General features: G+C 43.8%; 1 protein-coding gene across 1 annotated transcript in view; it reads right to left on the reverse strand.

Annotated features, from left to right (window-relative positions):
- Positions 1-27,006, reverse strand: part of LOC131938628 (uncharacterized) — an 89,882-nt gene that overhangs the window by 32,816 nt on the left and 30,060 nt on the right. The window contains exons 4-6 of the mRNA XM_059296734.1: positions 4,586-4,710; positions 1,208-2,991; positions 315-368 (exon numbers count right to left, since the gene is read on the reverse strand). Of these exons, the coding sequence (XP_059152717.1) occupies positions 315-368; positions 1,208-2,991; positions 4,586-4,710 (1,963 nt within the window). The remainder of the gene's footprint in view (positions 1-314; positions 369-1,207; positions 2,992-4,585; positions 4,711-27,006) is intronic.

A 27,006-nucleotide genomic window follows, 5' to 3' on the forward strand; every position in this document is an offset into this window, starting at 1 on the left:
TACATTTTTAGTTGTAAATTTTGGCTGTTCCCTACTGTGTTATAAAATTAATATTAAAAAAATAGAGTCTTATGATTTGCCTTTTATTTTGATACGTTAGTACGCTGTGATAGGTGCAACTGTGTCAGACAGCCATTAACAGAATGGAGGTGTAATTAACAGATTGTTCTTGCGGGTGAAAGAATAATATTAATGAAAGGGTTAATTGGATCAATTAGTAATCAATGCCGGCGACATAGCGACATGGGTATTGAGCTTCGTTATGTCACACTGACACGAATCGCGTGAGCGTGGTATAACCTACACGTACTCACCTCAAATCTCTTCTTCAAGAACGCGCAGCCTGTACAAAACAACTTGATGGCTGTCTGGGGAATATACATGTCATATATGTCACTCATGTTATATATGTCACGTATGTTATAAATGTCATACATGTGACACGTCAAAGATATCCCTGGAGTCTCATATGTCAAATAAGCCTTACATATATATGACATACACTTACATATATATGACATACACTTCGTCATACATCAAACATATACCGTATATTTCTCATAATATGTCAAATACATGCCACATACGTCAAACGTGTTGCTCGTGTCATATATGCCACATGTCATATATGCCACACATATGTCATATGGAGATCTCCCACGTGTACCCCACACGTGTTAGACTGACCAGTGGTGCTAGCCTAAGGCTACCCTAACACAGCTGTTTCGTTAAAAGTGTCACTGGGAAAAATGTGAGGAACTATCAAATGGGCATCACGTGACCTTTATGGCAACAGAAGGAATGTTAGGCTTAGGCCGCCTCGGGCTGTAGAAGTTTTTGGTTCGTCAGTGTGTCAGAGAATTTGATTGGATAACTTCTGTCAGATAATTGGATACTATTGGTCAAGCTATGTGCGACAGAATATGTCTAGATATATTGGATCAGCTTTGTGTTAAAGCATTTGGATAAACTAGTTCAGCTTTGTTTTGAACGATTGGTCTGTATATAATAATTCATTTTGAATTGGGTTAAAGAATTTGAATATATTTATTTAATGTGTCTGTCTAAATACTTAGTATCTTACACAAGTAGCTTACGTCTGCTTTAGTTTGTTCATGACACCGTGTCTACCAATGTACGATAATATCTTGCTTTTAGTCCAGTGCACCACGTGACAATTCTAAACTTAGCAACAAAGGGACGTTACCTCGAGCACCATGACAGAGAGGATGGAGAGACTGACGAAGTGCAGGGCCTTGCTAGACTTGTAGACCTTGGAGTACTCGTCCACGTACTGTAGGTACTTGGTGCCGTTACCGTCCGCGTGGCTGGGCACGAACTCCGCCACCAGGAAGAAGCTGTCGATGATGTTGTTGACCTGCAGGACAAAAATGTCCTCCAGGGTCACGGGCTTCCTCGGGCTCGCGCTGGTCGTCTTCGTGACGTCAGACACCCGCGAGTCAGTCGAGGGTGAAATCGTCTGGGGGCCGGGGGTTAATCCGGATAAGGTGTTTAATCCCAAATCCGCACGGGCTGCCTGAACAGGCGGGGAATTAGTTTGTACATCCGGTGACGTCAGTGTTAATGTCGGGTTAATGGGTTCCGTGAAATGATTGGTTGCGGTGGCTTCCACGATGGTTGGTTGGTTGGTGGCTGGTGAAAAGTGGGCGGGGTTTTGAAGCGTCGTGGTCGTCAGTGTGTTTTGGGCTGACCACGATGAAAATGGTGATGTAGGTGTGATGGGAAATGACGTAGCTAGTGTGTTTGTGCGGCTAATGCTTTGTGAGACAGCTGACGTCTGAGGGGCGGATCCAGTGGCCCCGCCCACCGCACGTTTCCGCCTCTGCTCCCGCCCCGTCACCTGAAAATACGATGGCTGTGACCTTGCCCTGTGACCTTCACCTCTCCTTGAAGTTGTTAGCTGGCCCGAGATTACGTCCGCCTTTGTACTCGATACCAGTGGATCGATACTTAATCCTGTATCTCCCGGTAATCGATTGTATGACACCTCTCGTATCTCCCTCCCGACCCCCTGCCCCCGGGCGCCAGATTTATGGGGCACTATTTCTGGAACATTCTCAGATCTGAACAAACTCAACGAATACGAAACATTTCCTATCTGTGGTTTTAATCTCGTATCCAAGACCGTACTAGTAGAATATCCCGCAAAGTCACGGGCCAATTCGTTGTCTTTTTCGTTTTTAAGGCTAAATAATCGTACAAATTGCGACACGGTATTTTTGGTGTTTGCTAGGAAAGAGTGGAGGTTTGACCACGTGACGGAGACTATTAGGGCGGCCACAGGTCTGGAACTAACTGGATTACCTGGGAGTGGCTCTTCACCCGCAACAAGTGCGGCTCTCTTCTCGCGCGCGCCGCCCGGGGGTGGGGCCCGACTGGTGTTCAATAACGCCAGGCTTGAGTCAAGTGACGAAACAATTGCATCCGCTGGCGTGGACAGGAATGGATTAGGCGTGGTGCGTGGAGTGGGGGAGGCGGGGGGATCAAACGGAGGGGTTGACTCTGTGGTTAATAACACAGAATGTGGGGGTGCCGTTGTGGGGGTCGGGAGGTGGCTATCTGGGGAGGTGTGAAGCCAAGATGAAGGCTGGAGCGATGAAGAAGGGGTTGATGATTTTAGCGATGACGAGACGGCATCAGCCGTGAAAGACAAGGGTTCTGTGTGCTGTGGTTCGAAACCCGGGAGTGCCGTTATGTTTCTTGTGTCTAGTGCGTCCAACGAGGGTGTGGCCGCCATGACGCCGGCCGCCATTTTTGCTGACGCCGCTGTTGTGTTGCTGGTGCAGACACAGGGGGCGCAGTCAGGAGAGGTCAGAAGGTCATTTTTGGTCCTGAATATAAAGGACTGCTCTAGGACATTGATCACATCGGACATTGACCTCATGTCCTCGTTGGCAAAGGCTTCTGGGAACTTCTCACGAAGGTGAAGGACGAATCTGTTGATCTCGTTCTCCTCATTCTCAAATCGAACTGCAACAAAAAAAAAAAAAGATGTGTAGCTAATCAAAACATGGGATTTCTATCTCTAAACTTCACAACAGCGTGGTAGCTAAAATAGAATCCGCAGATATTCAAAACCTTAGCACCCACACTAACACCAATAAATCTCCACTACCACATTAGCACCCACACTAGCAACAATAAATCTCCACTATCCACATTGTCTCTGAAGTCACGTGATGCCCGACTCACGTGCATCTGACAGCAGGTGTGTATGTGTGTGTTAAGACAACAGCCTATCAGCCCTGCCACCTAGAACACCCAAGGTTGGGGTTTGAGAATCCTTGCTACAAAAAGATGTTTACGACAGGGATGTAATAGAGATTGGGCTACACGGGGAGGGTGGGGGGGGGGGAGGGGTTAGATGTTTATAGAATTTACAATCGGGGCCAAATCAGCGAGCTCACATTTTAAAATTCGAAATTTTTTATTTGATTAGAAATCCAAACAAAATTTGGCTCTAAAAGTGTGTGTATGGGGGGGGGGGGGGGAGTGGGGGGGGGGGGAGAGAGAGAAACAGGACACACAAAAACAGAATGACATGTAAATAGAAAGAGAGAAAAAAGAATAATGTTGTCAACATGTTTTGGGAGGGGTTTTTATTAGATCAGGGGACACCAGGCTAGATTGATGGCTGGGGTGGGGGAGGTGGTGGGGCGGGGGAGGTGCTGTTGGGGTGGGGAAGGTGCTGATGGGGTGGAGAGTTGCAGGTAGGACAGGGTAAGATGTGTTATTTGTTGCTACATAATATTACATCTAAGACCCTGAGGCTAAAGGGACGTAACCTACAAGCTCTGGAAGGGGAGATCACTGCATTAGAGCTCTAAGGGAAGTCATCCATTAGAGACAAAAATTGTACAGCGGGTTATTAAGGGGAAAACGTTGATAACATTTAATCAGCTAACTCGAGTTGTAAGGGTCCTAATTCAATTAAAATCCTGCTATTTTTACGCTCCCCTAGACAGTTGATTTTAACGATATTGGAACTATGTCCAGCAGTTATACAATATATACAGACTAACAAGCAAGGACCCCCCCCCCACACACACACACGCACTCAAAAAAACAAGGACCACAAGTATTCGAGATCCCTAAGCGATTGATATAAGCTTTTAAATAATTGTAGCAAGTATTGGACAAAAGTTTAAAAGACAGATGAAGTAGAGTTTATATGATCTTTTTATCTTGGCATCGGAATGGATTCTATGGTTTGAAAATATGTGGCCAAGCTACAATCGAGCCCGAGACTCAAACTCTAGAATTGGAGTTAGGCTATAGAATGCTATACCACTCGACCACTCTGTCCCACAGCCCTCGGTCAGCCGCCTGGAACCTGCCCATCAGAGCTTGGTCCCTGAGAGACGAACTGGGAATTGAACCAGAAACCCCCGAATGAACCCCTGCACGCTCTTTCCCTCAACCACACCGCTCCAGTGATCGAATGAGAACTGAAAGTTTGTAATCAACAAATGAAAATTTTACGAGAACTGAAAGTTTGTAATCAACAAATGAAAATTTTACGAGAACTGAAAGTTTGTAATCAACAAATGAAAATTTTACTCACACTTGATGCCCTGCAGGTCCACCATTAGTTCAGCCAGCACGCATGCGCACTCGACGACGACTAGAACACAGATTGTGATGAGGAAAGGCCGGCTATTGATGCATTTCAGTGTTTTCTTACGGCACCTGGGAGAGGAAATGACGGGAATAGTGATGGGGGTAGTGGGGGAGCAGTTAGGGAATAGTGGTGGGAGTAGTGGGGGAGTAGTTGGGGAGTAGTGAGGGAGTAGTGGGGGTAGTAATGGGGGGAGTAGTGGGGGAGTAGTGGGGGAGTAGTGGGGGGAGTAGTGGGGGAGTAGTGGGGGAGTAGTGGGGGAGTAGTGGGGGGAGTAGTGGGGGAGTAGTGGGGGAGTAGTGGGGGGAGTAGTGGGGGAGTAGTGGGGGGGAGTAGTGGGGGGAGTAGTGGGGGGAGTAGTGGGGAGTAGTGGGGGTAGTAATGGGGGGAGTAGTGGGGGAGTAGTGGGGGAGTAGTGGGGGGAGTAGTGGGGGAGTAGTGGGGGAGTAGTGGGGGGGGGAGGAGTAGTGGGGGGGAATTGTGAGGGGGAGTAGTGGGGGGAGTAGTGGGGAGTAGTGGGGGTAGTAATGGGGGGAGTAGTGGGGGAGTAGTGGGGGAGTAATGGGGGAGTAGTGAGGGAGTAGTGGGGGAGTAGTGGGGGTAGTAATGGGGGGGAGTAGTGGGGGAGTAGTGGGGGTAGTAATGGGGGGAGTAGTGGGGGAGTAATGGGGGAGTAGTGGGGGAGTAGTGGGGGGAGTAGTGGGGGGAGTTGTGAGGGGGAGTAGTGGGGGAGTAGTGGGGAGTAGTGGGGGTAGTAATGGGGGGAGTAGTGGGGGAGTAGTGGGGGAGTAATGGGGGAGTAGTGGGGGAGTAGTGGGGGAGTAGTGGGGGTAGTAATGGGGGGAGTAGTGGGGGAGTAGTGGGGGTAGTAATGGGGGGAGTAGTGGGGGAGTAGTGGGGGAGTAATGGGGGAGTAGTGGGGGAGTAGTGGGGGTAGTAATGGGGGGAGTAGTGGGGGTGTAGTGGGGGTAGTAATGGGGGGAGTAGTGGGGGAGTAGTGGGGGAGTAATGGGGGAGTAGTGGGGGAGTAGTGGGGGAGTAGTGGGGGGAGTTGTGAGGGGGAGTAGTGGGGGAGTAGTGGGGGTAGTAATGGGGGGGAGTAGTGGGGGAGTAGTGGGGTAGTAATGGGGGGAGTAGTGGGGGAGTAGTGGGGGAGTAATGGGGGAGTAGTGGGGGAGTAGTGGGGGAGTAGTGGGGGTAGTAATGGGGGGAGTAGTGGGGGAGTAGTGGGGGTAGTAATGGGGGGAGTAGTGGGGGAGTAGTGGGGGAGTAATGGGGGAGTAGTGGGGGAGTAGTGGGGGGGAGTAGTGGGGGGAGTTGTGAGGGGGAGTAGTGGGGGGAGTAGTGGGGAGTAGTGGGGGTAGTAATGGGGGGAGTAGTGGGGGAGTAGTGGGGGAGTAATGGGGGAGAAGTGGGGGAGTAGTGGGGGTAGTAATGGGGGGAGTAGTGGGGGAGTAGTGGGGGTAGTAATGGGGGGAGTAGTGGGGGAGTAATGGGGGAGTAATGGGGGAGTAGTGGGGGAGTAGTGGGGGAGTAGTGGGGGGAGTTGTGAGGGGGAGTAGTGGGGGAGTAGTGGGGGTAGTAATGGGGGGAGTAGTGGGGGAGTAGTGGGGGTAGTAATGGGGGGAGTAGTGGGGGAGTAGTGGGGGAGTAATGGGGGAGTAGTGGGGGAGTAGTGGGGGGGAGTAGTGGGGGGAGTAGTGGGGGGAGTAGTGGGGAGTAGTGGGGGGAGTAGTGGGGGGAGTAGTGGGGAGTAATGGGGGGAGTTGTGGGGGGAAGTTGTGGGGGGAAGTTGTGGGGGGAAGTTGTGGGGGGAAGTTGTGGGGGAGTAGTGGGGGGAGTAGTGGGGAGTAATGGGGGAGTTGTGGGGGGAAGTTGTGGGGGGAAGTTGTGGGGGGAAGTTGTGGGGGAGTAGTGGGGGGAGTAGTGGGGAGTAATGGGGGGAGTTGTGGGGGGAAGTTGTGGGGGGAAGTTGTGGGGGGAAGTTGTGGGGGAGTAGTGGGGGGAGTAGTGGGGGGAGTAGTGGGGGGAGTAGTGGGAGGAAGTTGTGGGGGGAAGTTGTGGGGGGAAGTTGTGGGGGGAAGTTGTGGGGGGAAGTTGTGGGGGGAAGTTGTGGGGGAGTAGTGGGGGGAGTAGTGGGGGGAGTAGTGGGGGGAATAGTGGGGGGAAGTTGTGGGGGGAGTAGTGGGGGGGTAGTGGGGGGAATAGTGGGGGGAATAGTGGGGGGAGTAGTGGGGGGAGTAGTGGGGGGAATAGTGGGGGGAGTAGTGGGGGGAGTAGTGGGGGGAATAGTGGGGGAGTAGTGGGGGGAGTTGTGGGGGGAATAGTGGGGGGAATAGTGGGGGGAGTAGTGGGGGGAGTAGTGGGGGGGAATAGTGGGGGGAGTAGTGGGGGGAGTAGTGGGGGGAATAGTGGGGGAGTAGTGGGGGGAGTTGTGGGGGGAGTAGTGGGGGGAGTAGTGGGGGGAGTAGTGGGGGGAATAGTGGGGGGAGTAGTGGGGGGAGTAGTGGGGGGAGTAGTGGGGGGAGTAGTGGCGGGAGTAGTGAGGGGGAAGTTGTGGGGGGAAGTTGTGGGGGGAAGTTGTGGGGGAGTAGTGGGGGGAGGGGGGAGACAAAAAAAACGTCAAAAAAGCTCGCATCAAAAATACTAATAGTCACATTTTGTCACAATTTGTTACATTTTGTCACGTTCCACACTGACCGCTCACGCTTGCAAGTCTTTGTGTCGTCACGTCATAGAAAAGACGTCAGGCCAGGGTTTGTCCACAGTCAGATAAATCAGCTCAGTCAGATAATCAGTCAGATATATCTTAAGTCACATCTTAAGTAGTGTTGATGATTTAGCTCACTCCACTTTTATTTCACCTTAGTTTGAGCTAAGTTTGATACTTTTAATCTTGTGTGTGTTGTAGCTGGATTAAGCTGCAGCTAAAATTAGGCATTGTGTCCGATTTAATCCTAACTTGTGTAGCCTGGCTAGTTTACACTGAACCTACATTAGTTCCCTCTATAGTTTAGCCTACATTAGTTCCCTCTATAATTTAGCCTACATTAGTTCCCTCTATAGTTTAGCCTACATTAGTTCCCTCTATAGTTTAGCCTACATTAGTTCCCTCTATAGTTTAGCCTACATTAGTTCCCTCTACAGTTTAGCCTACATTAGTTCCCTCTATAGTTTAGCCTACATTAGTTCCCTCTATAGTTTAGCCTACATCAGTTCCCTCAATAGTTTAGCCTACATTAGTTCCCTCAATAGTTTAGCCTACATTAGTTCCCTCTATAGTTTAGCCTACATTAGTTCTCTCTATAAATTAGCCTACATTAGTTCCCTCTATAGTTTAGCCTACATAAGTTCCCTCTATAGTTTAGCCTACATTAGTTGAACTATTCTAGTTTAGCCTACATTAGTTGAACTATTCTAGTTTAGCCTACATTAGTTGAACTATTCTAGTTTAGCCTACATTAGTTGAACTATTCTAGTTTAGCCTACATTAGTTGAACTATTCTAGTTTAGCCTACATTAGTTGAACTATACTATTTTAGCCTACATTAGTTGAACTATTCTAGTTTAGCCTACATTAGTTGAACTATACTATTTTAGCCTACATTAGTTGAACTATACTATTTTAGCCTTGTTTAATTGAGCAGCTCTTGTTAAGCCAGGTTTAGTTCAAAGGATTGTGGCTATGATTGTGGTTATGATTGTGGCTATGATTGTGGCTATGATTGTAGCTATGATTGTAGCTAATCTTATCTCATTTCCACATAATTATTGAAAGTTTTTTTTTTTCGTAAAGCCACGTCAAGTATTTGTTAATAACAAAATTAACTGCGGCGACTTACATTTGGGGTCCCACAAGTTCTGACATCAGGGGTCCCGCAAGTTTAGACGTTCGGGGAGGGAGGGGGGGGGGGTCCCACAAGTTTTGATCACTACTGTGTTGACTGTGTTTACCGCCTGAAAGTGACAACCAATCACAGACAGTCCCTCAACCCCAACCCCCAATCATCAACCCATATCCCCCCCCCACCCCCACCAAACCACCCACCCACCTCTTTGTTTTTTCAAATCGAAACTAACCACTAGGTTCAGGAGGCGCCAAAATTCCAGACAATTCCACCGCATTCTGCTATCGCATAACCACGTGTTGCTGTTCAGTCGAACGTCCTTCACCTTGCGGGGACCCCTGGTATCTTCCATTGATTTCCTCCCCTTGGCTTATTAGCGCATAATTTGTTGCCGAGTTGTCGCCCCTTGTGGGGGATACCCGGGGCGAGCTGGTCTGCTGTCGGCAATCTGATAGGCAAGGCTGTCGGCAATCTGATAGGCAGGGCTGTCGGCAATCTGATAGGCAAGGCTGTCGGCAATCTGATAGGCAAGGCTGTCGGCAATCTGATAGGCAGGGCTGTCGGCAATATCATGAGAAGGGTTGTCGGCAATCTCATGGGAAGGGTTGGCAATATTATGGGCAAAGTCGTCGGAAATCTGATAGGAAGTTTTTGTCCAGCATAGCTAGTACATGTAGTGGTCGGTGGTCGTACATTTTAACTCGCAGTGTTATGGTCAGTGGTCATACTTTATAGCTAGCAGTGTTATGGTCAGTGGTCATACTTTATAGCTAGCAATGTTATGGTCAGTGGTCATACTTTATAGCTAGCAGTGTTATGGTCAGTGGTCATACTTTATAGCTAGCAGTGTTATGGTCAGTGGTCATACTTTATAGCTAGCAATGTTATGGTCAGTGGTCATACTTTATAGCTAGCAGTGTTATGATCAGTGGTCATACTTTATAGCTAGCAATGTTATGGTCAGTGGTCATACTTTATAGCTAGCAGTGTTATGGTCAGTGGTCATACTTTATAGCTAGCAATGTTATGGTCATTGGTCATACTTTATAGCTAGCAATGTTATGGTCAGTGGTCATACTTTATAGCTAGCAATGTTATAGTCAGTGGTCATACTTTATAGCTAGCAGTGTTATGGTCAGTGGTCATACTATATAGCTAGCAGTGTTATGATCAGTGGTCATACTTTATAGCTAGCAGTGTTATGGTCAGTGGTCATACTTTATAGCTAGCAATGTTATGGTCAGTGGTCATACTTTATAGCTAGCAGTGTTATGGTCAGTGGTCATACTTTATAGCTAGCAGTGTTATGATCAGTGGTCATACTTTATAGCTAGCAATGTTATGGTCAGTGGTCATACTTTATAGCTAGCAGTGTTATGGTCAGTGGTCATACTTTATAGCTAGCAATGTTATGGTCATTGGTCATACTTTATAGCTAGCAATGTTATGGTCAGTGGTCATACTTTATAGCTAGCAATGTTATAGTCAGTGGTCATACTTTATAGCTAGCAATGTTATGGTCAGTGGTCATACTTTATAGCTAGCAGTGTTATGGTCAGTGGTCATACTTTATAGCTAGCAATGTTATGGTCAGTGGTCATACTTTATAGCTAGCAATGTTATGGTCAGTGGTCATACTTTATAGCTAGCAATGTTATAGTCAGTGGTCATACTTTATAGCTAGCAGTGTTATGGTCAGTGGTCATACTTTATAGCTAGCAATGTTATAGTCAGTGGTCATACTTTATAGCTAGCAATGTTATGGTCAGTGGTCATACTTTATAGCTAGCAATGTTATGGTCAGTGGACCGACGGATAGCCCCGCTGTTGTTGTAGGGTGTAGTGAAGGTCAGGAGACGGTGATACTTACTTTCACGTGTCGTAGGTCAAGGTCGAAACTCAGGTCACAGTTGACGCTCTAATAGAGCACGCGAAAACACACCGGAAATGACAATGACACCCCACTCCCCCACCCCACCACCCCACCATCCCCCACCCCCACCTCTACACACACACACACACACTTACACACACACCCACACACATATTCACACACATGACCAAACCAATATCGAAATGAACAAATATGTAAAACAACGAAAACACAAACACTATGACACAAAACACATACATACACATACACAAACCAACAACAAAATTAACAAACATGTAAAATAACAGACACACAAATACACTTACACACTAACACGCAAAAAAATACCAACACAAACTCAAACCAACAACCGCACAAATATATAACCTCACAACAAAAAGTAATCAGCATTCAATTAAAGGCGAGAAAGATTAAAACAAAGGGAAGTAACACACAGTTTTTCCACCTTGTTAACACAAAATCCGAGACATTATTTTTATCGTGATTGGCAAGGGCTCACGATTCTAAGACTTGTTTGAATATGTAACAGATTACATAGATTTTCAGATATTTGGACCACGATGTAGATTTACCGACAAGTTTCTTGTCATATAAAATACACAAATCAAGTTAAAATAATAGCTATTGGCCTATATATCCACATCGGGCTTACATTTAACCATGATAGAAAGTAAAATTGTTGAATCTTCAGCTCCTGTTTAGGAAAAGTCGGCCATGCGTTAAGTAAATATTCGGCAATTTGCCAGGTTTTTTTAAATAGATATTTGAAGCCCCACGATGCCCCAATCCATAGGGTATTAAATGTGTGCTCTAATTAACCTGAATATTATGAGATAACTTGATCAACACTAATTAGTTTGTCATATCAGCATATCACAGCAAGAAATGTCAGCGTGACCCTATCACGCTGCGTGACCACACTAGAAGCGTGACGTTTTATGTGACGTGACATCTTTCTATGGCTTTGTCACTCATTTTTTAATAATGTTTTAGTAATGTTTTTTTCTTCAGCTAAGATCAGATACAATTTACAAACGAATGAGTAACTAAATTCATGTCTTGTTCTACCAAACATTCACGAATGACAAATTTATGAATGACATGTATAACTTGATGTGACAAGTTCAGCTCCCCAAATGACAAGTACGGCTCTACGAATGACAAGTTACGAATGAAAAGTGTAGCTCTTAAGATAAAGATAAAGACAGATACAGACAGTGACTTTAAAGTCATGGTAAAGTCATGTTAAGGTGACAGTAAAGTCTTGATTTGACCAGTGTAATAAAACAAGGAAAACTGACAAGCCGAAATAAAAACTGCGGCGGTAGTTTGACTCTCATACTGGCCTACATATTTCACTCACACAGGGGAGGGAACTCGACGAATCAATATTGTCGCTCCTGACAACAGTAGAAATGGCGTCTGATTAGTCTTATTTTTCTAGCCGTACAGCCTTTATCTGTAGTACACTTAGTTCTCAGGGCAGCTAAAAGTTGGTTGTTTTTAAAACTTGGTGTGACATTTTATGACTTGTTTTTAAACCTGCAATCATAATTTAATGAAAGAATGTCTTACTCTTCTTTGCACTGTAGACTTTGAATGCTATTTCCCCCCCCCCCCCCCCCCCCCCCCCTTTGAAATGCGTGTATTCCCCGTCTGATGTCAGTTAATCAAGTTGAAAGTGCAGGTACGCTATTAAAGTTAAGATTAAAATGGAGACACCCTTTACTTTTTGAAAAACATAACCTTCCTGAGGGAAAAAAAAAAACATTTTTTTCTCCTGTAAAAATGCACACTGTGTGGAGAGCCAGTGTTCACATAGTTTTATTTTAGTCTGACTCGAAGAAATGAACATTCAGCTCAATGTGTTTTGTTCAACTGAATATTTCAGTTGGTTGTGTATCATCTTTTACGGTCTCCATAGAAACAGGTTCTAATGTGTTTGCAGGGTCGGCGCTACCTATAAGGCGTGGTTGCCTAGGGCGCCATCCCTAGGGGGGGGGGGGGGCGCAAAATGTTTAATCGCTATTATCAAAAAGTACCTAATAATTAATAACTTTTATAAAGGAGTAGCGATCTATTTCGGCACCCAGGACGAACTATCAATTTTGCACCCCCACCCCCAAAATTAGGTCTATATAGGTCTATATTTATTCACGATGGTGAAAATGCACCACCACCTCCCTAATTTGGAAAAGTCGGGGCGCTTTTTACCAGTCACTTTGCCTTTTTAATTTGGTGTCACATAATTGATGTAGAAAACGATTAAATAAGTTCGTAATTTAAATTTCAAACATTTCAAAAGGTTATCTAATTTTAATAGGGCTTGTAAGTCTCGTTTTCTCTGACTTTGAATTAGAAATCTGTTCTGGTGTGTAGAGTTTTGTAATGACGGGGTGTTCAAAGTATTGTAGCCTACTCGTTTGGTAAGTTTGGATGAATCGTTTAGATTTGGGAGTAACGGCGGAAGGCTGTTGCTGATATGGTTTCATAGGTATAAAGTACTATAAAGTATAGAAGTGTTAAAGTGTCATTTTTTTTATTAGGCTATTTTGTAGTGGAATCTGATTGGTAATAAGAGAAATGATAATGTAGGTGATGAAGTATCGTAGGTCTGAAGTTCGGGAGTATTGATTCTTGTGGTATTAAGGTATCGAATTATATTGACTGTTAAAGTGTGGTAGTAGGTCCAGTGAAATCGTTGTTGATTGGGAGTACCGTTTGTAGAGGTTTGTGAAGTTAAACGAGTTGGTGTCGAAGTTCTGGAGCATCGAGTTAATTATGTTTAGGTATCGAAGTTTGATATGTGTTGTGAATGTAGTAGAGTATATCGAGTAGTCGAGTTAATCGTAAGTTAGATGATTTCAATTCAGTACGGAACACACTACAAAGAAAGGTAGGCGTTACTGTTTTAAAAAAAAATCTTTAGTTTTTTTTGGAATTTATATTACCACTCTTAAAGCATTAATATATAATAATAAATAGGATGGTATTTATAGCTAACCGTAAACTTTGTTTTTTTTCAAATTATATTTTTTTAAAAATATTTGATCATTAATTCTAGCAATGTCTCTATTTCAACAACAGTTAACCGTGTTTTTTGTGATCTAAAAAGACGTCCCTTTACTTAAGGGATCCAAAATTATAAATAATTTTTAAAATTATTAGATCTAGATCCAGGTAAGTGTGTAATGTATGCCATCAATATTGAATAGAAGTATGGTATTATAAAGCAACCGTTTTTAGACTTTCAAACAAAACCTACAGTTAAGTATTCAATAGGTGAAATATTTTTTCTTCATAAGGTTACATTGCAAATCTAGGTGCTTAAATACAATTATAACGTAATGAAAATCAGATAGTTTTATCGTGCTTTTCAAGCATGTCTTAGTTGCATTTAGTTAATTTAGCGATTCTTGTTAAAGTTATTTCCCTTGAATAAAATTTTGTAATTTATATTTTCAAATGGGAGATAATTCGTTCCTTAACTTTATATTCATTTCAAATTCCTGCACCTTAGGTTGACTGCTACATATAAATACAATTTAAAGTTATTGTAAAGATTGTATAGCACTTAAGTTCTAAACAAAACAGTTTGGTAGGTTTTTTAGAATATCCAAGTTGAAAACAAATACATGAGTAGCCGTTGTAGATTGCAATAATTTAATGTTAGTAGACATACAGTCTTAGTCGTAATAGACATTTTACAATTACAACAAAAGACAATCAAGCTTAAAACAGGTAAGTTCCGTTTTGGAACTCACCTTGGGAGGACTGCAGAGAGCCCAACACTATAATAACTTTTCTTTTCTAGTGTTTTTTTTTTCCAGACTTTTTTCTCCCGGAAGCACTTACCATTTTCTAAGGGGGGGGGGGGTCGTAAAGCACAAAGTAGACTCATGGACTTAGCAACAATTTAAAAAAAAACGAGATTACGCTTGCAAACTGGAATTGAAAGAATTAGCACAAACTTTTGACACGAAGGAGGCAAGTAAAATACGCTTTTGATATCTACTTATAACGTGTATGCAATTATTAATAAATTAATATGTCACTTTTAATTATTTTTTTTTTGTTATACATATGTTTTAGTAATTAATTTGTTTGAAATGGGGCGTTTTAATAAGTTTTGCCTAGGGCGCTAAATAACCTGGCGCCGGCTCTGTGTGTTTGTCATTGTACTTGTCATTATACTTGTCATTATACTTGTCATTATACTTGTCATTATACTTATCATTATACTTGTCATTATACTTGTTATATATACTTGTCATTATACTTGTCATTATACTTGTCATTATGCTTAATGTGACTGACTTTAAGAACTGAACAAATGTCTGTCTGGCTGAGGTCAAGTCTTGACCCTTTTCTTAAGCATCAAAGTCTTGCTAACCTCTAAGATAAGTGCATCTCCGATAACAAGGCATTTTTGTCCATTTTTCAATTTAACTAAACATTAAAATAGTCTTTAAATTAAATTTATGAAGTATTATGTAGTAAAGTGGAAAGGTTTATGCCATGGCGTGTATTGAAATGCAACATATGATGTAAATTTAAAGAAATGTTGTTTTTTTTTGTAATGGCGGGGGGGGGGGTATCAGCTTGTAGTGTGTCAATAATTATTTCATAGATCATCAAAATCTTTGTTTACTTTAAACAACAGCTCAGGGAAAATTGTACACTTAAAAGTTGTTTTTTTCCCCATAAACTATAACACAAACCTGTTATTCGAGCAATACTGTCTTAGATTTATATAACCATCAGAAAAGTACATTGAAATTGTCCAACAAAAATTACAAAACACAAGCAAAAAAAAATAAAAACCCACAAAAACAAAGCGATGGAGCAACAACAACATAACACAGCTAAAACATAACAGAGCTAAAACACAACAGAGCTAAAACTCAAAAAAGCAAAACATAAACAATCAGAGTAGAATACAATGAAAACAACAGAAACGAAACACAACACAAACACAAGAATAACACAAATACAAAAAATAACCCAATACAGCTAAAACACAATACAGCTAAAATACAACACATCAAAAGCACAATACAGCAAAAACACAACACAACTAACACACAACACAACACAACTAAAACATAACACAGCTAAAACAAAATACAATAAAATAACGCAACAATAAAAAACGAAACAAACGCAACATGATACGACACAATCAGATTGAATACATTTATTTTTTCCACAACATTGTTATTGAATTTTTTTATTTTTTTTATTTTGTTATCTCACTGAGTCCTCTAATGAACGAGAACGGGAAAAAAATGAAAAAAAAAAGCGAACCGAAAAAAAAAAAAACGAAACGAAACAAAAAATTCGTCTTGTATTAGTTCTGTACAACGTTAAAAAGTTTTAAAAACCTGTTTTTTTAATGGCCTAAAACTTAGCTATAGATCTTCATAATGTCAGATTAACTGGAATAGTTTAGGTACAGGCGTTTAGATCTCTATTTTGTAAACATCCATACAGATTCTGGGTTTTTATATACATTTGTTTGGTTTATGACTGTATCGTATGCACTATACAACATTTACACCGGCTGAAAATTGCTTACGATTTAATCGGTTTTATTTGATCATTTGGGCAAACGAACTCCGTCAATAATGTAGTCGCCTTTAAGGAAATATCGAGGCGCCGGTCTAAATCCCGCGAAACTTTTGTGTTGGGCTGTCGCAGGGGATAACTTTTTGTAGACCAATCACATCATGAGATATGCTTAAACCAGATAGAGGATAACTTCTTGTAGACCAATCACATCATGAGATATGCTTAAACCAGATAGAGGATAACTTCTTGTAGACCAATCACATCATGAGATATGCTTAAACCAGATAGAGGATAACTTCTTGTAGACCATTCACATCATGAGATATGCTTAAACCAGATAGAGGATAACTTCTTGTAGACCAATCACATCATGAGATATGCTTAAACCAGATAGAGGATAACTTCTTGTAGACCATTCACATCATGAGATATGCTTAAACGCTTAACAGGCGGGTACTTCCGGGCCTTCAGCCATCTTGAAAGAAATAAGAGGCGAATTAAATAAAATGGCGCGAAAATAGAGCTGACGTCACCAGTGTGGCTAAATTGGGAGCCTGGTGACCTACTTTCAAGGGCCGGCAAAATGCTCTCCGAGGTGTCAACATTTCAAAAGGTCAAGGCCAGTCGACGCCATTTTGTTGGAGAGTTTTGTGTACAGCAGACGAGAGACGTGTCAGGTGACTGGTGTCATGTTTGCAAACATCCAATCATATTCACACGGTCAAGGTCACGCGGTTCCTGCATACGGCGGAAAGTTCCAGAAGTAAACATTGGGTTGTGTCGTCTGACGGAAGAGTTGGCTGGATTCGATACTGGGAGTAGTCGATCGTAGGTAGTATCGTGTAAGACGATACTCGGGTGGAATTGTGGGATACGTTGTCGAGGTTTAGAACTAGAGAGGTTGGTGAGGTTTAGAGCTTAATAGGTTGGCAAGGTTTAGAGCTTAATAGGTTGGCAAGGTTTAGAACTTGATGGTCGGTGAGGTTTATAACTAAATAGGTTGGCAAGGTTTAGAACTAGAGCGGTTGGTGAGGTTTAGATCTTGATAGGTTGGCGAGGTTTGGAGGCATCTCTGCATGCCAGTGCTTGGTTTAGGTAATGTTAGTAGCCTAGGTGTAGCCCTTGAGGCTAGAGGTGGTAGCCTACACCTACCTGTAAAGGTGATTGGCATTACATGACAGAAAGTAAATACAATCCCCCACAGACGACGAAGGTGCTTGTAGCAATCACAAAGTTTTTTTTAGCTATTGTGTTCAAAACTTGACTTTTTAATTAGAACTTCTGATTGGGCTGGGGTTGTTTGATGACGTATGAATTGATGGTCATTGGCCAGACAAGCGAGTCAATATACACGGGCTGCTGGGGTTTATTTTGGTGCAAAATAAAAAGAGGGGGGTTAGTCGTCAGAACTTAATAGGGGCAGTGTTTGCGGTGGCGAGGGGGTGGGGGGAGGCAATAGGTGAAGTCTAGGAAGAGTTAGAGTTAGAAAATATTAAAGTGAGGTAGAGATCACACCTAAAGTGTGGTGAGGGTGGTGGAGATGTGGTTGACCACATGGAGGCCATGAAACATCCTGCTGTTGCTGTCGAGTTGAAACAAGTCGTGTCACGTGTTGCCGATGTGACAACTGGTGTCATGATGTAATCAATGCTGACATATCAGGTGTGCCACCAATACTATCGTGTATCACCACAGCGGGTGTCACCACTAAGCACCCCCCCCCCTTGTGCCCTCGGGCCTTGAGAAGGTCGACATAGACCTTCTATCATCGTGTGACGTCATGCTCCATTAATACCTCCCTACACCCTACCCCTACCCTCCACGGGATGTTTGGTTCGAGTTTCTGGGATGGGGTTGGGTTGGGTTCAGAGTTTCTAGGATGGGGTTGGGTTGGGTTCAGAGTGCATCCCAGGCATCTCTTCGTCTACCGCCCCCACCCCCCCCCCCCCCCCACCCCCCCGAACGAAATTGAATTTATATATAAAACATTTACTTTTACCAGTGTCCGTCCCCCTCCCTCCGAAAACATCCCCCCCCCCCCCTTCCGGAGAAAAAACTCTGCAAGAAACACTGGTCGGGTCGCAATTGGTTTAACTCGCTACAGCAATTCGCCCTTGACCTTAGCCACCGTTTTCATCTTGTTTCCCAAAACTTTACATAACTTTATTTCCTTTGTTGTTTTCCTTATTCAAATTTGTTTGCGCTATCCTTGTAACTGTTTAGTTACCTTTAGACTTGTGACTAGTAGTTAATTTCATCCCCTAAAATCGCGCCAATGTTCTAATTCCCCTCTGCCCCTGTATGTTCCCTGTATGTTCCCTGTATGTTCCCTGTATGTTCCCTGTATGTTCCCTGTATGTTCCCTGTATGTTCCCTGTAAAAACTAAGTCTGCCAACAAGACCTACAACATCATCACCACGTCTCTAACAGCGAGGTAGCTGTAACCACAGTCTCGGGTATGTCATGTTTCTTGACACTCGGCAAATAACACAACAGTTCCTTACACAAGATATTCATAAAGCCGAGGGCGAAATCTCTGTCTGTGTGTTCACGGCATACTAATAAACACAAATTGCTTCCCCTTTTCAAACAATCAGTTCAGAGATTTGTCCCCCTTTAAAACGTGATCGTTCACAACTTTCACAATACTGTAATCGGCTTGTATGATTGATATATTTAATATACATAAATAGTTTGAAACAACAGACATAAATCAATGCGCTAATATTTTAAAATGTGTACTACAAAACGACTTGAGCTATTCAAGCCTAACTGTTTATAGTCCGTGAAATAGATCGCGTTTGATGCGTGATTTACCAAAGCTATTCTTAGATTCCGCGAGTCTGTTGGGGCTATTTCTAGAAGAAATCGCGAGGCAAGTATGTCAGCCTGATCCATCGGGCTTGCTATCAAACCCTCGGCTCGATTATTGATCTGTTGATTTTAGATTGAAATCTGTCAGTTAGTCGTTCAATTACATGTGTGTGGGGGTGTGGGAGGGGAGTTAATCCAGAGTCAATGACACGTGGGCGGAGGGGGGGGGGGGGGGGGGTAGCCGTAAATTCAGTGTTTGTTGCTCTAGCAGCAGTCTGACGAGTCAGCTGTGGAGGTCCAATTTGGTAGGTCCAGTTTGGTAGGTCCAGTTTGGTAGGTCCAGTTTGGTAGGTCCAGTTTGGTAGGTCCAGTTTGGTAGGTCCAGTTTGGTAGGTCCAGTTTGGTAGGTCCAGTGTGGTAGGTCCAGTTTGGTAGGTCCAGTTTGGTAGGTCCAATTTGGTAGGTCCAGTTTGGTAAGTCCAGTTTGGTAGGTCCAGTTTGGTAGGTCCAGTTTGGTAGGTCCAATTTGGTAGGTCCAGTTTGGTAAGTCCAGTTTGGTAGGTCCAGTTTGGTAGGTCCAGTTTGGTAGGTCCAGCAAGAGAAGGCTAATAATAGATGGCAGAGATCCTACGTTCAATGTTGTCCGTTGTCTAAGCACTGCTTGAGGCTATGCAAGGATTGCCTACCAATTGATGTGTTAATGTTAGTGTTGCCTTCCAATGCTGGTGTTAGACTAGCCTACCAATAGATGTGTGATTGTTAGTGTTGCCTACTCTTTCTTGTAAGAGTAGCCAACCAATACTTGAGTCCGGGTGAAAAAACCACGTTTTTAGTTTTACAGGAAAAAGTCGAGTTATTTTGATCGCAGGAATCGTGGCTACGTCATGCGCATCATGATGTCATAATGATGTCATAATTATACCACGTGATCATTTGTTTTTATTTATAGAGTCGTCTGTTAGTTAGAAGTTAGTGGCGACATTAGGACGCCTGTTAGAGGTTAGTGGTGACATAAAGGACGTCAGTGAGAGTTTAGTGGTGACACAAGGACGTATATTAGAGGCTAGTGGTGAAATAAGGACGTCTATAAGATGCCCGTGGCACAGTGTTTCTTCCAGACTTTTTTCTCCGGGGATGGGGCGGCAGTTAATATTTTCGGGGGGGGGGGGGGCGGTCAACATTTTCCGGGAGGGCGGATACTAGTAAAAGTATATTTTTACTATATAAATTCCATCTCGTTCGGGGGGGGGGGGGGGGAGGCGGTAGACTTTCTTCGGGGGGTGATATATAGACGTCTGGAGACTGTAAACAATCGACGCCCACCTTCACACACACACACACACACTCACACTCACAAATACACACACACGATTCCCTCAGTCAATCCCCTCTAACTAATTCACATTAACTTTTTAAAAATTAAACGTTGATCTTCTCTAAAGGGTAAGGATCTTGAGTTTCCGGTTGCAATATTCAAGCGGTCATGCGCGAGAAAGTCACGTGGGAGTAGAGCACGTGGTGTTGAAAAAGAAAAAAAAACCAAATGAAAACACACGACGTCCATCAAAAACATAGACCGGAAATGACGTAAAAATGTTTCATTAACTTTATCACATACGGCGGGGAACATGCCGGAAATATGTGTTCGTGACGTCATAAATATGTGGAATTTTGAGTCAACAATATTTAATCGTAGTTTGGCACAGTCTCGGCCCATATGTTTGGTTTAGCTACACATATGCACGCACATACACAGCTGGTTAATACAGTGGTCAACATTGAAAACTTGGCACATACATACACAGCTGATTAATGCAGTGGCAGAGATGTAGCTACCCCTCCAGGCGCCAGGGGACATATTTTCAATTTGACGCCCCCCACCCCTATATTTTTATATTTATAATTCAAAATAATTAAAAATAGCAGCTAAATGAGCTTATTTTGGCGCCCCTAGAGTCGGCGCCCGGGGACATATGTATCCCCCCCCCTCCCGTCGCTACGCCTTTGTGCAGTGGTCAACATTGACAACCTACCAAACTTGACAATCGTGGTTTATGGCAATAAATACAGAAATACTAGGAATCAGCGTGGTCGAGGGTTGCTAAACCGAAAAAGTCTCGGGTTCGAAATCTCGGGCAGATGAGGCTCGTTAGCTGACATTCTTCTAAGAGAGACAACTCCAAAATCAAAGAACTGCTGCCTTGTAGTTTGTTCTTGGTTGGACAAAGGCTATTGAAGCAAATCCAAAAAGAAAAGCAGGCTGAAATCGGAGTCAACGGTCTCAATGGCGTATAACTAGCTGAAACGTATACTTAATTGTGTTCGAGGCGTGGTCGAGTCGACAAAGCTCATGGTTGTTAAATTCGAAAAAAAAAAGTCTCGAGTTCAAACCCTCTGGCAGATAAGGCTCGATCCCTTCCAACACTAAAAATTTAGAACGAAGAAGACTGAAATACGTTAAAATAAAGTACTGGACCCGAACTAAACCGTTCAATCCTTATTAAATCTATACTGTTGTTTGAAAGTTTTAAAACCCCAATTCTTGTGGTCGGTAACTAGACTAGAATCAGCTAGCTAAGTGCTAAAATAATTAATTGCTTGCAGAAATAATTGCAGAATTTTAATTTAAATTGACAAAGCGGATATGGACAAAGCGCCAATTTAAAAGACAACATCACGGTAAACTTAGGGTTAAAGTTCAACTGAGTGTTCGCCATATCAAGCCGTCTGAGTGTTTTAACTCGTTGAACATTATTTTTTTTCAATTGACCAATAGTTTCCTGGCTATAGAATTCAAATGCTGGAATAGTAAAGAAATGTTTTCAGCCTAAAATATCAGGACGTCATTTAACTCACGAAATTCAAAATATCAGGACGTCATTTAACTCACGAAATTCAAAATATCAGGACGTCATTTAACTCACGAAATTCAAAATATCAGGACGTCATTTAACTCACGAAATTCAAAATATCAGGACGTCATTTAACTCACGAAATTCAAAATATCAGGACGTCATTTAACTCAAGTAATTCCCTGTGATTGGATTTGGCGTTTGTTTCGTCAGATTTAATTCTGTTTTTTAGCTCACCGCCTGGGGGAATGAGACAACGGAATATGCAAATTCCCGGGTTCACGGCGAATTGATCCAACTGCTCTTCGTCTGAGAATATAGGTCACCCCATTCGTGACGTCAAACCTCGTCATCCCCCCAGCAGATGTACCGTCATCATCGTATAATAATCATGTTGGCAGTTTATAATTTTAACGGTACTTGTTAACTTTTTATTCGCCTGCTTTTTTATGTCGTTGTGATCAATAAAAATTACACTTTTAAAATTAGCGGCGAGATATTCTGGTGAGTGGGGGGATTTGAAATAGCCGGCTAAGATGGTTTAGTGACAAGTACTGTAAGACTTTAGTTATTCTGACACAACAAAAACATTTCTAACTAGCGCAGTTGAACCTCAGTTGTTCGAAGACATGTTTACATGCCACGAAGGAAGACATTTTAAAAAATAATGTTTATCAGACTGCCATGAGTTATTCCCCCCCCCCCCCCCCCCTCTCTCTCTATTTCTCCCACTCAGTTTCGCTCTCTCTCCATCTTTTTCCCTTTCTTGTTCAATCTTTCTCTCTCCCCATTCTATCCTTCCTTCCCTTCCTCCCTCCACCCACCCCTCTATCCCACCTTTCCTCCTCCCTCCCTCACAGTGAACCCCCTCACTTCACCCCTCTCCGCCACCCAACCCCCCACACTTGGTTTTAAAACGATCCCCCTGCCCCTCCACTCTAGCAGGCTGATAATGAAATGGAGAAATGTTTTACATTACACTTTTACAGACAGCACGACAGACGACATTTTTTGTGTTTCAAACTCGCTCGGTTTGTTTGTTTGTTTGTTTGGTTGTTTGTTTGTTTGTTTGGTTTTTTGTTTGTTTGTTTGTTTGTTTGTGTGTTTGTTTGTTTGTTCTCAAATATCGTGTAGCTCCATTAAGTGGATCTCAAATTTTATTGGTGTACCCCAGCGTCCTACTTTCTTCATGTCTGTCCTACTACATTCTCAGACCTGTTATTTCTTAAGCTTTATTGGACTTGAAATAGGTTTTAGTTCACAATTTTTGTTTAATGTATACACATTTTAATTCCTGTTAGTCGTGTGAGCACACATTGATTTATTCACATTAACCGCACTTTGCTCACATTAACCACATTAACCACTCATAAACCACACATTAACCACACATTAACCACATTAACCACACATTAACCACACATTAGCCACACATTAGCCACACATTAACCACACATTAACCACACATTAACCACACATTAACCACACATTAACCATACATTAACCATACATTAACCACACATTAACCACACATTAGCCACACATTAACCACACATTAACCACACATTAACCACACATTAACCACACATTAACCACACATTAACCACACATTAACCACACATTAACCACACATTAACCACACATTAACCACACATTAACCACACATTAACCACACATCAACCACACCTGAGTGAAGGATGTACCAGGGAAACCTGATGTCTTGTCTATATTGAATGAAAGCTGATCTTGTGACGCCATCTTTTAAAATGTATCATTGCCCTCGACCAGACGTCTCTAGAGGCTGGGAACTTGAGATGGTGGGGGGGGGGGGGGGGAATGGGGGGAGTGTGTGGAAGTGGGGGGGGGTAAATGTCAACGGGTGTAACACTAGAATTTTGTAACGGGCTGGGGCGAAGTTGGATGAGAAAGGCCTTGTGATTGTCGTGTTGTGAGTCGTGTGGTCTCTTTGTTAATATTTTAATCCCTATATACTAGCTGTGTCGCGCAAAGAAAGAAGTGGTCGAACGAATATGTACAAATATGATTCACGTGTATAACAACGTTAAAAGAGCAGCTTTCAACACTGCATGATTTGCAATGCTGAGTTAGGTAGTTCTAGTCTAGCACCGGTAAAACTTAGAGAACACTTAAGCTGCACGGAGATGGAAAATACAAGAACACAACACTCGCTGAATTCAAGGTGAAGGTCGCGCAATTCTGGCGTCTGACAGGCAGAAGTCACACTGAGTAGCTGTAAATATTCATTAATGGTTTTATTCTTTAAACACAGGGATGTGTTGATGCACGTTTCTTATTGACACCAGTAAAATGTATAGGGCCTACCTATGTTTTGAAATTGAAAAAAAAATCATACAATGTTTTTCTATTAAGAATGGTTCGGTGATTTCGCATAGAAGCCGACAAGGTTCGGTACCTCCAAAAGGTTGAGAACCACTGTATCTTATCGTTAACCTGTAGCCCACGAGATAGAAAGGGTTATAAAAATTTGTCCCATAGCTTTGGAGTTTGGTCCCACAAAGTTTATTGCAAACATTTTAAATTTTGTTTTCTCCCCCCGTTGTTGCCCAAATTCGACTTCCCGAAGGCCAACAGCTGTGAAAAAATTTCACCTTCCCCCAACATTTTCTAAAAGATCAAGCCTAACAAGACCTTGTGACGTCACGGGTCTCTGATCAAATGCGGCTCCAATAAATCATTTTTCTTGTTAGACTTCAATTCAATTTGGCGCCGTTGTCGTAACGTGGCTGCCAGTAAATGTACACATTACGAGGGGCGGGGCATCATGGAAAGCTTTGGAATCGAACACCTTTTGACCTTGATTAAGATATTCAGACCGCCGAGCAAAATCAATCGATGACAGGGGTCAGGGGTCAACTTTTCTTGATGTTTATTGGGATTTTGATGGATGGTTCGATCGACGCGATCTGACGACTGATGTTGGCTAGGTAGCCACGGGTGTGGATGTCGGCTAGGTAGCCACGGGGTGGGGATGTTGGCTAGGTAGCCACGGGGTGGGGATGTTGGCTAGGTAGCCACGGGGTGGGGATGTTGGCTAGGTAGCCACGGGGTGGGGATGTTGGCTAGGTAGCCACGGGGTGGGGATGTTGGCTAGGTAGCCACGGGGTGGGGATGTTGGCTAGGTAGCCACGGGGTGGGGATGTTGGCTAGGTAGCCACGGGGTGGAGATGTAGGCTAGGTAGTCACGGGGTGGGGATGTAGGCTAGGTAGCCACGGGGTGTGGATGTTGGCTAGGTAGCCACGGGGTGTGGATGTTGGCTAGGTAGCCACGGGCTGTGGATGTTCGCTAGGTAGCCACGGGGTGGGGATGTCGGCTAGGTAGCCACGGGGTGGGGATGTTGGCTAGGTAGCCACGGGGTGGGGATGTTGGCTAGGTAGCCACGGGGTGGGGATGTTGGCTAGGTAGCCACGGGCTGTGGATGTTGGCTAGGTAGCCACGGGGTGGGGATGTTCGCTAGGTAGCCACGGGGTGGGGATGTCGGCTAGGTAGCCACGGGGTGGGGATGTCGGCTAGGTAGCCACGGGGTGGGGATGTTGGCTAGGTAGCCACGGGGTGGGGATGTAGGCTAGGTAGCCACGGGGTGGGGATGTTGGCTAGGTAGCCACGGGGTGGGGATGTTGGCTAGGTAGCCACTGGGTGGTGATGTTGGCTAGGTAGCCACGGGCTGTGGATGTTGGCTAGGTAGCCACGGGGTGGGGATGTTGGCTAGGTAGCCACTGGGTGGTGATGTTGGCTAGGTAGCCACGGGCTGTGGATGTTGGCTAGGTAGCCACGGGGTGGGGATGTCGGCTTGGTAGCCACGGTAGCCACGGGGTGGGGATGTAGGCTAGGTAGCCACGGGGTGTGGATGTTGGCTAGGTAGCCACGGGGTGGGGATGTTGGCTAGGTAGCCACGGGGTGGGGATGTTGGCTAGGTAGCCACGGGGTGGGGATGTTGGCTAGGTAGCCACGGGGTGGGGATGTTGGCTAGGTAGCCACTGGGTGGTGATGTTGGCTAGGTCGGGGTGGGGATGTTGGCTAGGTAGCCACTGGGGTGGGGATGTTGGCTAGGTAGCCACGGGGTGGAGATGTTGGCTAGGTAGCCACGGGGTGGGGATGTTGGTTAGGTAGTCACGGGGTGGGGATGTAGGCTAGGTAGCCACGGGGTGTGGATGTTGGCTAGGTAGCCACGGGGTGGGGATGTAGGCTAGGTAGCCACGGTGTGTGGATGTTGGCTAGGTAGCCACGGGGTGGGGATGTTGGCTAGGTAGCCACGGGGTGGGGATGTCGGCTAGGTAGCCACAAGGACCTGAAGATACCAATCATCTGCTTTAAAGATTGTCTACCACCAACTACCCAACACCAATATAAAATCGATATTTAGCTACTTCTCTGTGTTTGAGCGTATAGCCTAACACTGTAAATGCTACAAGTTCTAATAAACATGTAGCTCCAATAAGCAACAATTGTCTGTATGCGATCGAACAAATTCCAGTTTCCTTAATTTAAAAAAAAATCAAAACTAACTAGCAAAGGAAATCGGCGAGTTGCCTTCCCCTGCGGCTATTTGAAATTTACAAAAAAAAATTATTTGTCAGAATTTGTATGTGAATATGTCTCTTAAGGTTTCGGTGATTTTGTCAGGTGTAATGTCGGTTTGTATGTCATAACGTATGTCTTTTCTTTGTCGAATCTCATATCATGTCATATGTAATATTGTTTTCTTGTTTCATGACAAATGTAATGTATAATGTCATGGCATATGCCTTGTTATGAAATAATATATCATATAATGGCATATTTTGTGCTATTGCATATATGTTGCACTCATGGCATTTGTTATACATCGTGTCATGACATATGTCAGATGTAGCCTCCTACACCTGGCTTTTTTTATTACTTGCAATTTAAAAAATAGATGATTTTTTTTTAAATTCTAAATTGGAGCAAGGATAATAAAAACTAAGGAAAGCTGGGAATAAGCTGGCTCAAAGGGAATTTACTTTATCAGATAAAGGGAAACTACTCTAACCTTATCTCGTCAGATAAAGGGAAACTACTTTAACCTTATCTCGTCAGATAAAGGGAAACTACTCTAACCTTATCTCGTCAGATAAAGGGAAACTACTCTAACCTTATCTCGTCAGATAAAGGGAAACTACTTTAACCTTATCTCGTCAGGTTATAGCTAAAAACGCTGTGAGTGCGAGTGGTGGGATTGCCTCCTCCCCCCCCCCCAGCTGACAACTCCACACTGCAACCACCTGCCACACAATTAGAGCGAATGGCCCAACCACACGTGGATTGTGGCTAAATTATTTATTGCTTATGCCGACGAGAAGTAATTATATGTGTTAGTGCACGCTGA

This window comes from Physella acuta, unplaced genomic scaffold, assembly GCF_028476545.2.
Source record: "Physella acuta isolate Inbredline_101_S28 unplaced genomic scaffold, ASM2847654v3 ptg000254l, whole genome shotgun sequence".
NCBI classification, from domain to species: Eukaryota; Metazoa; Mollusca; class Gastropoda; family Physidae; genus Physella; species Physella acuta.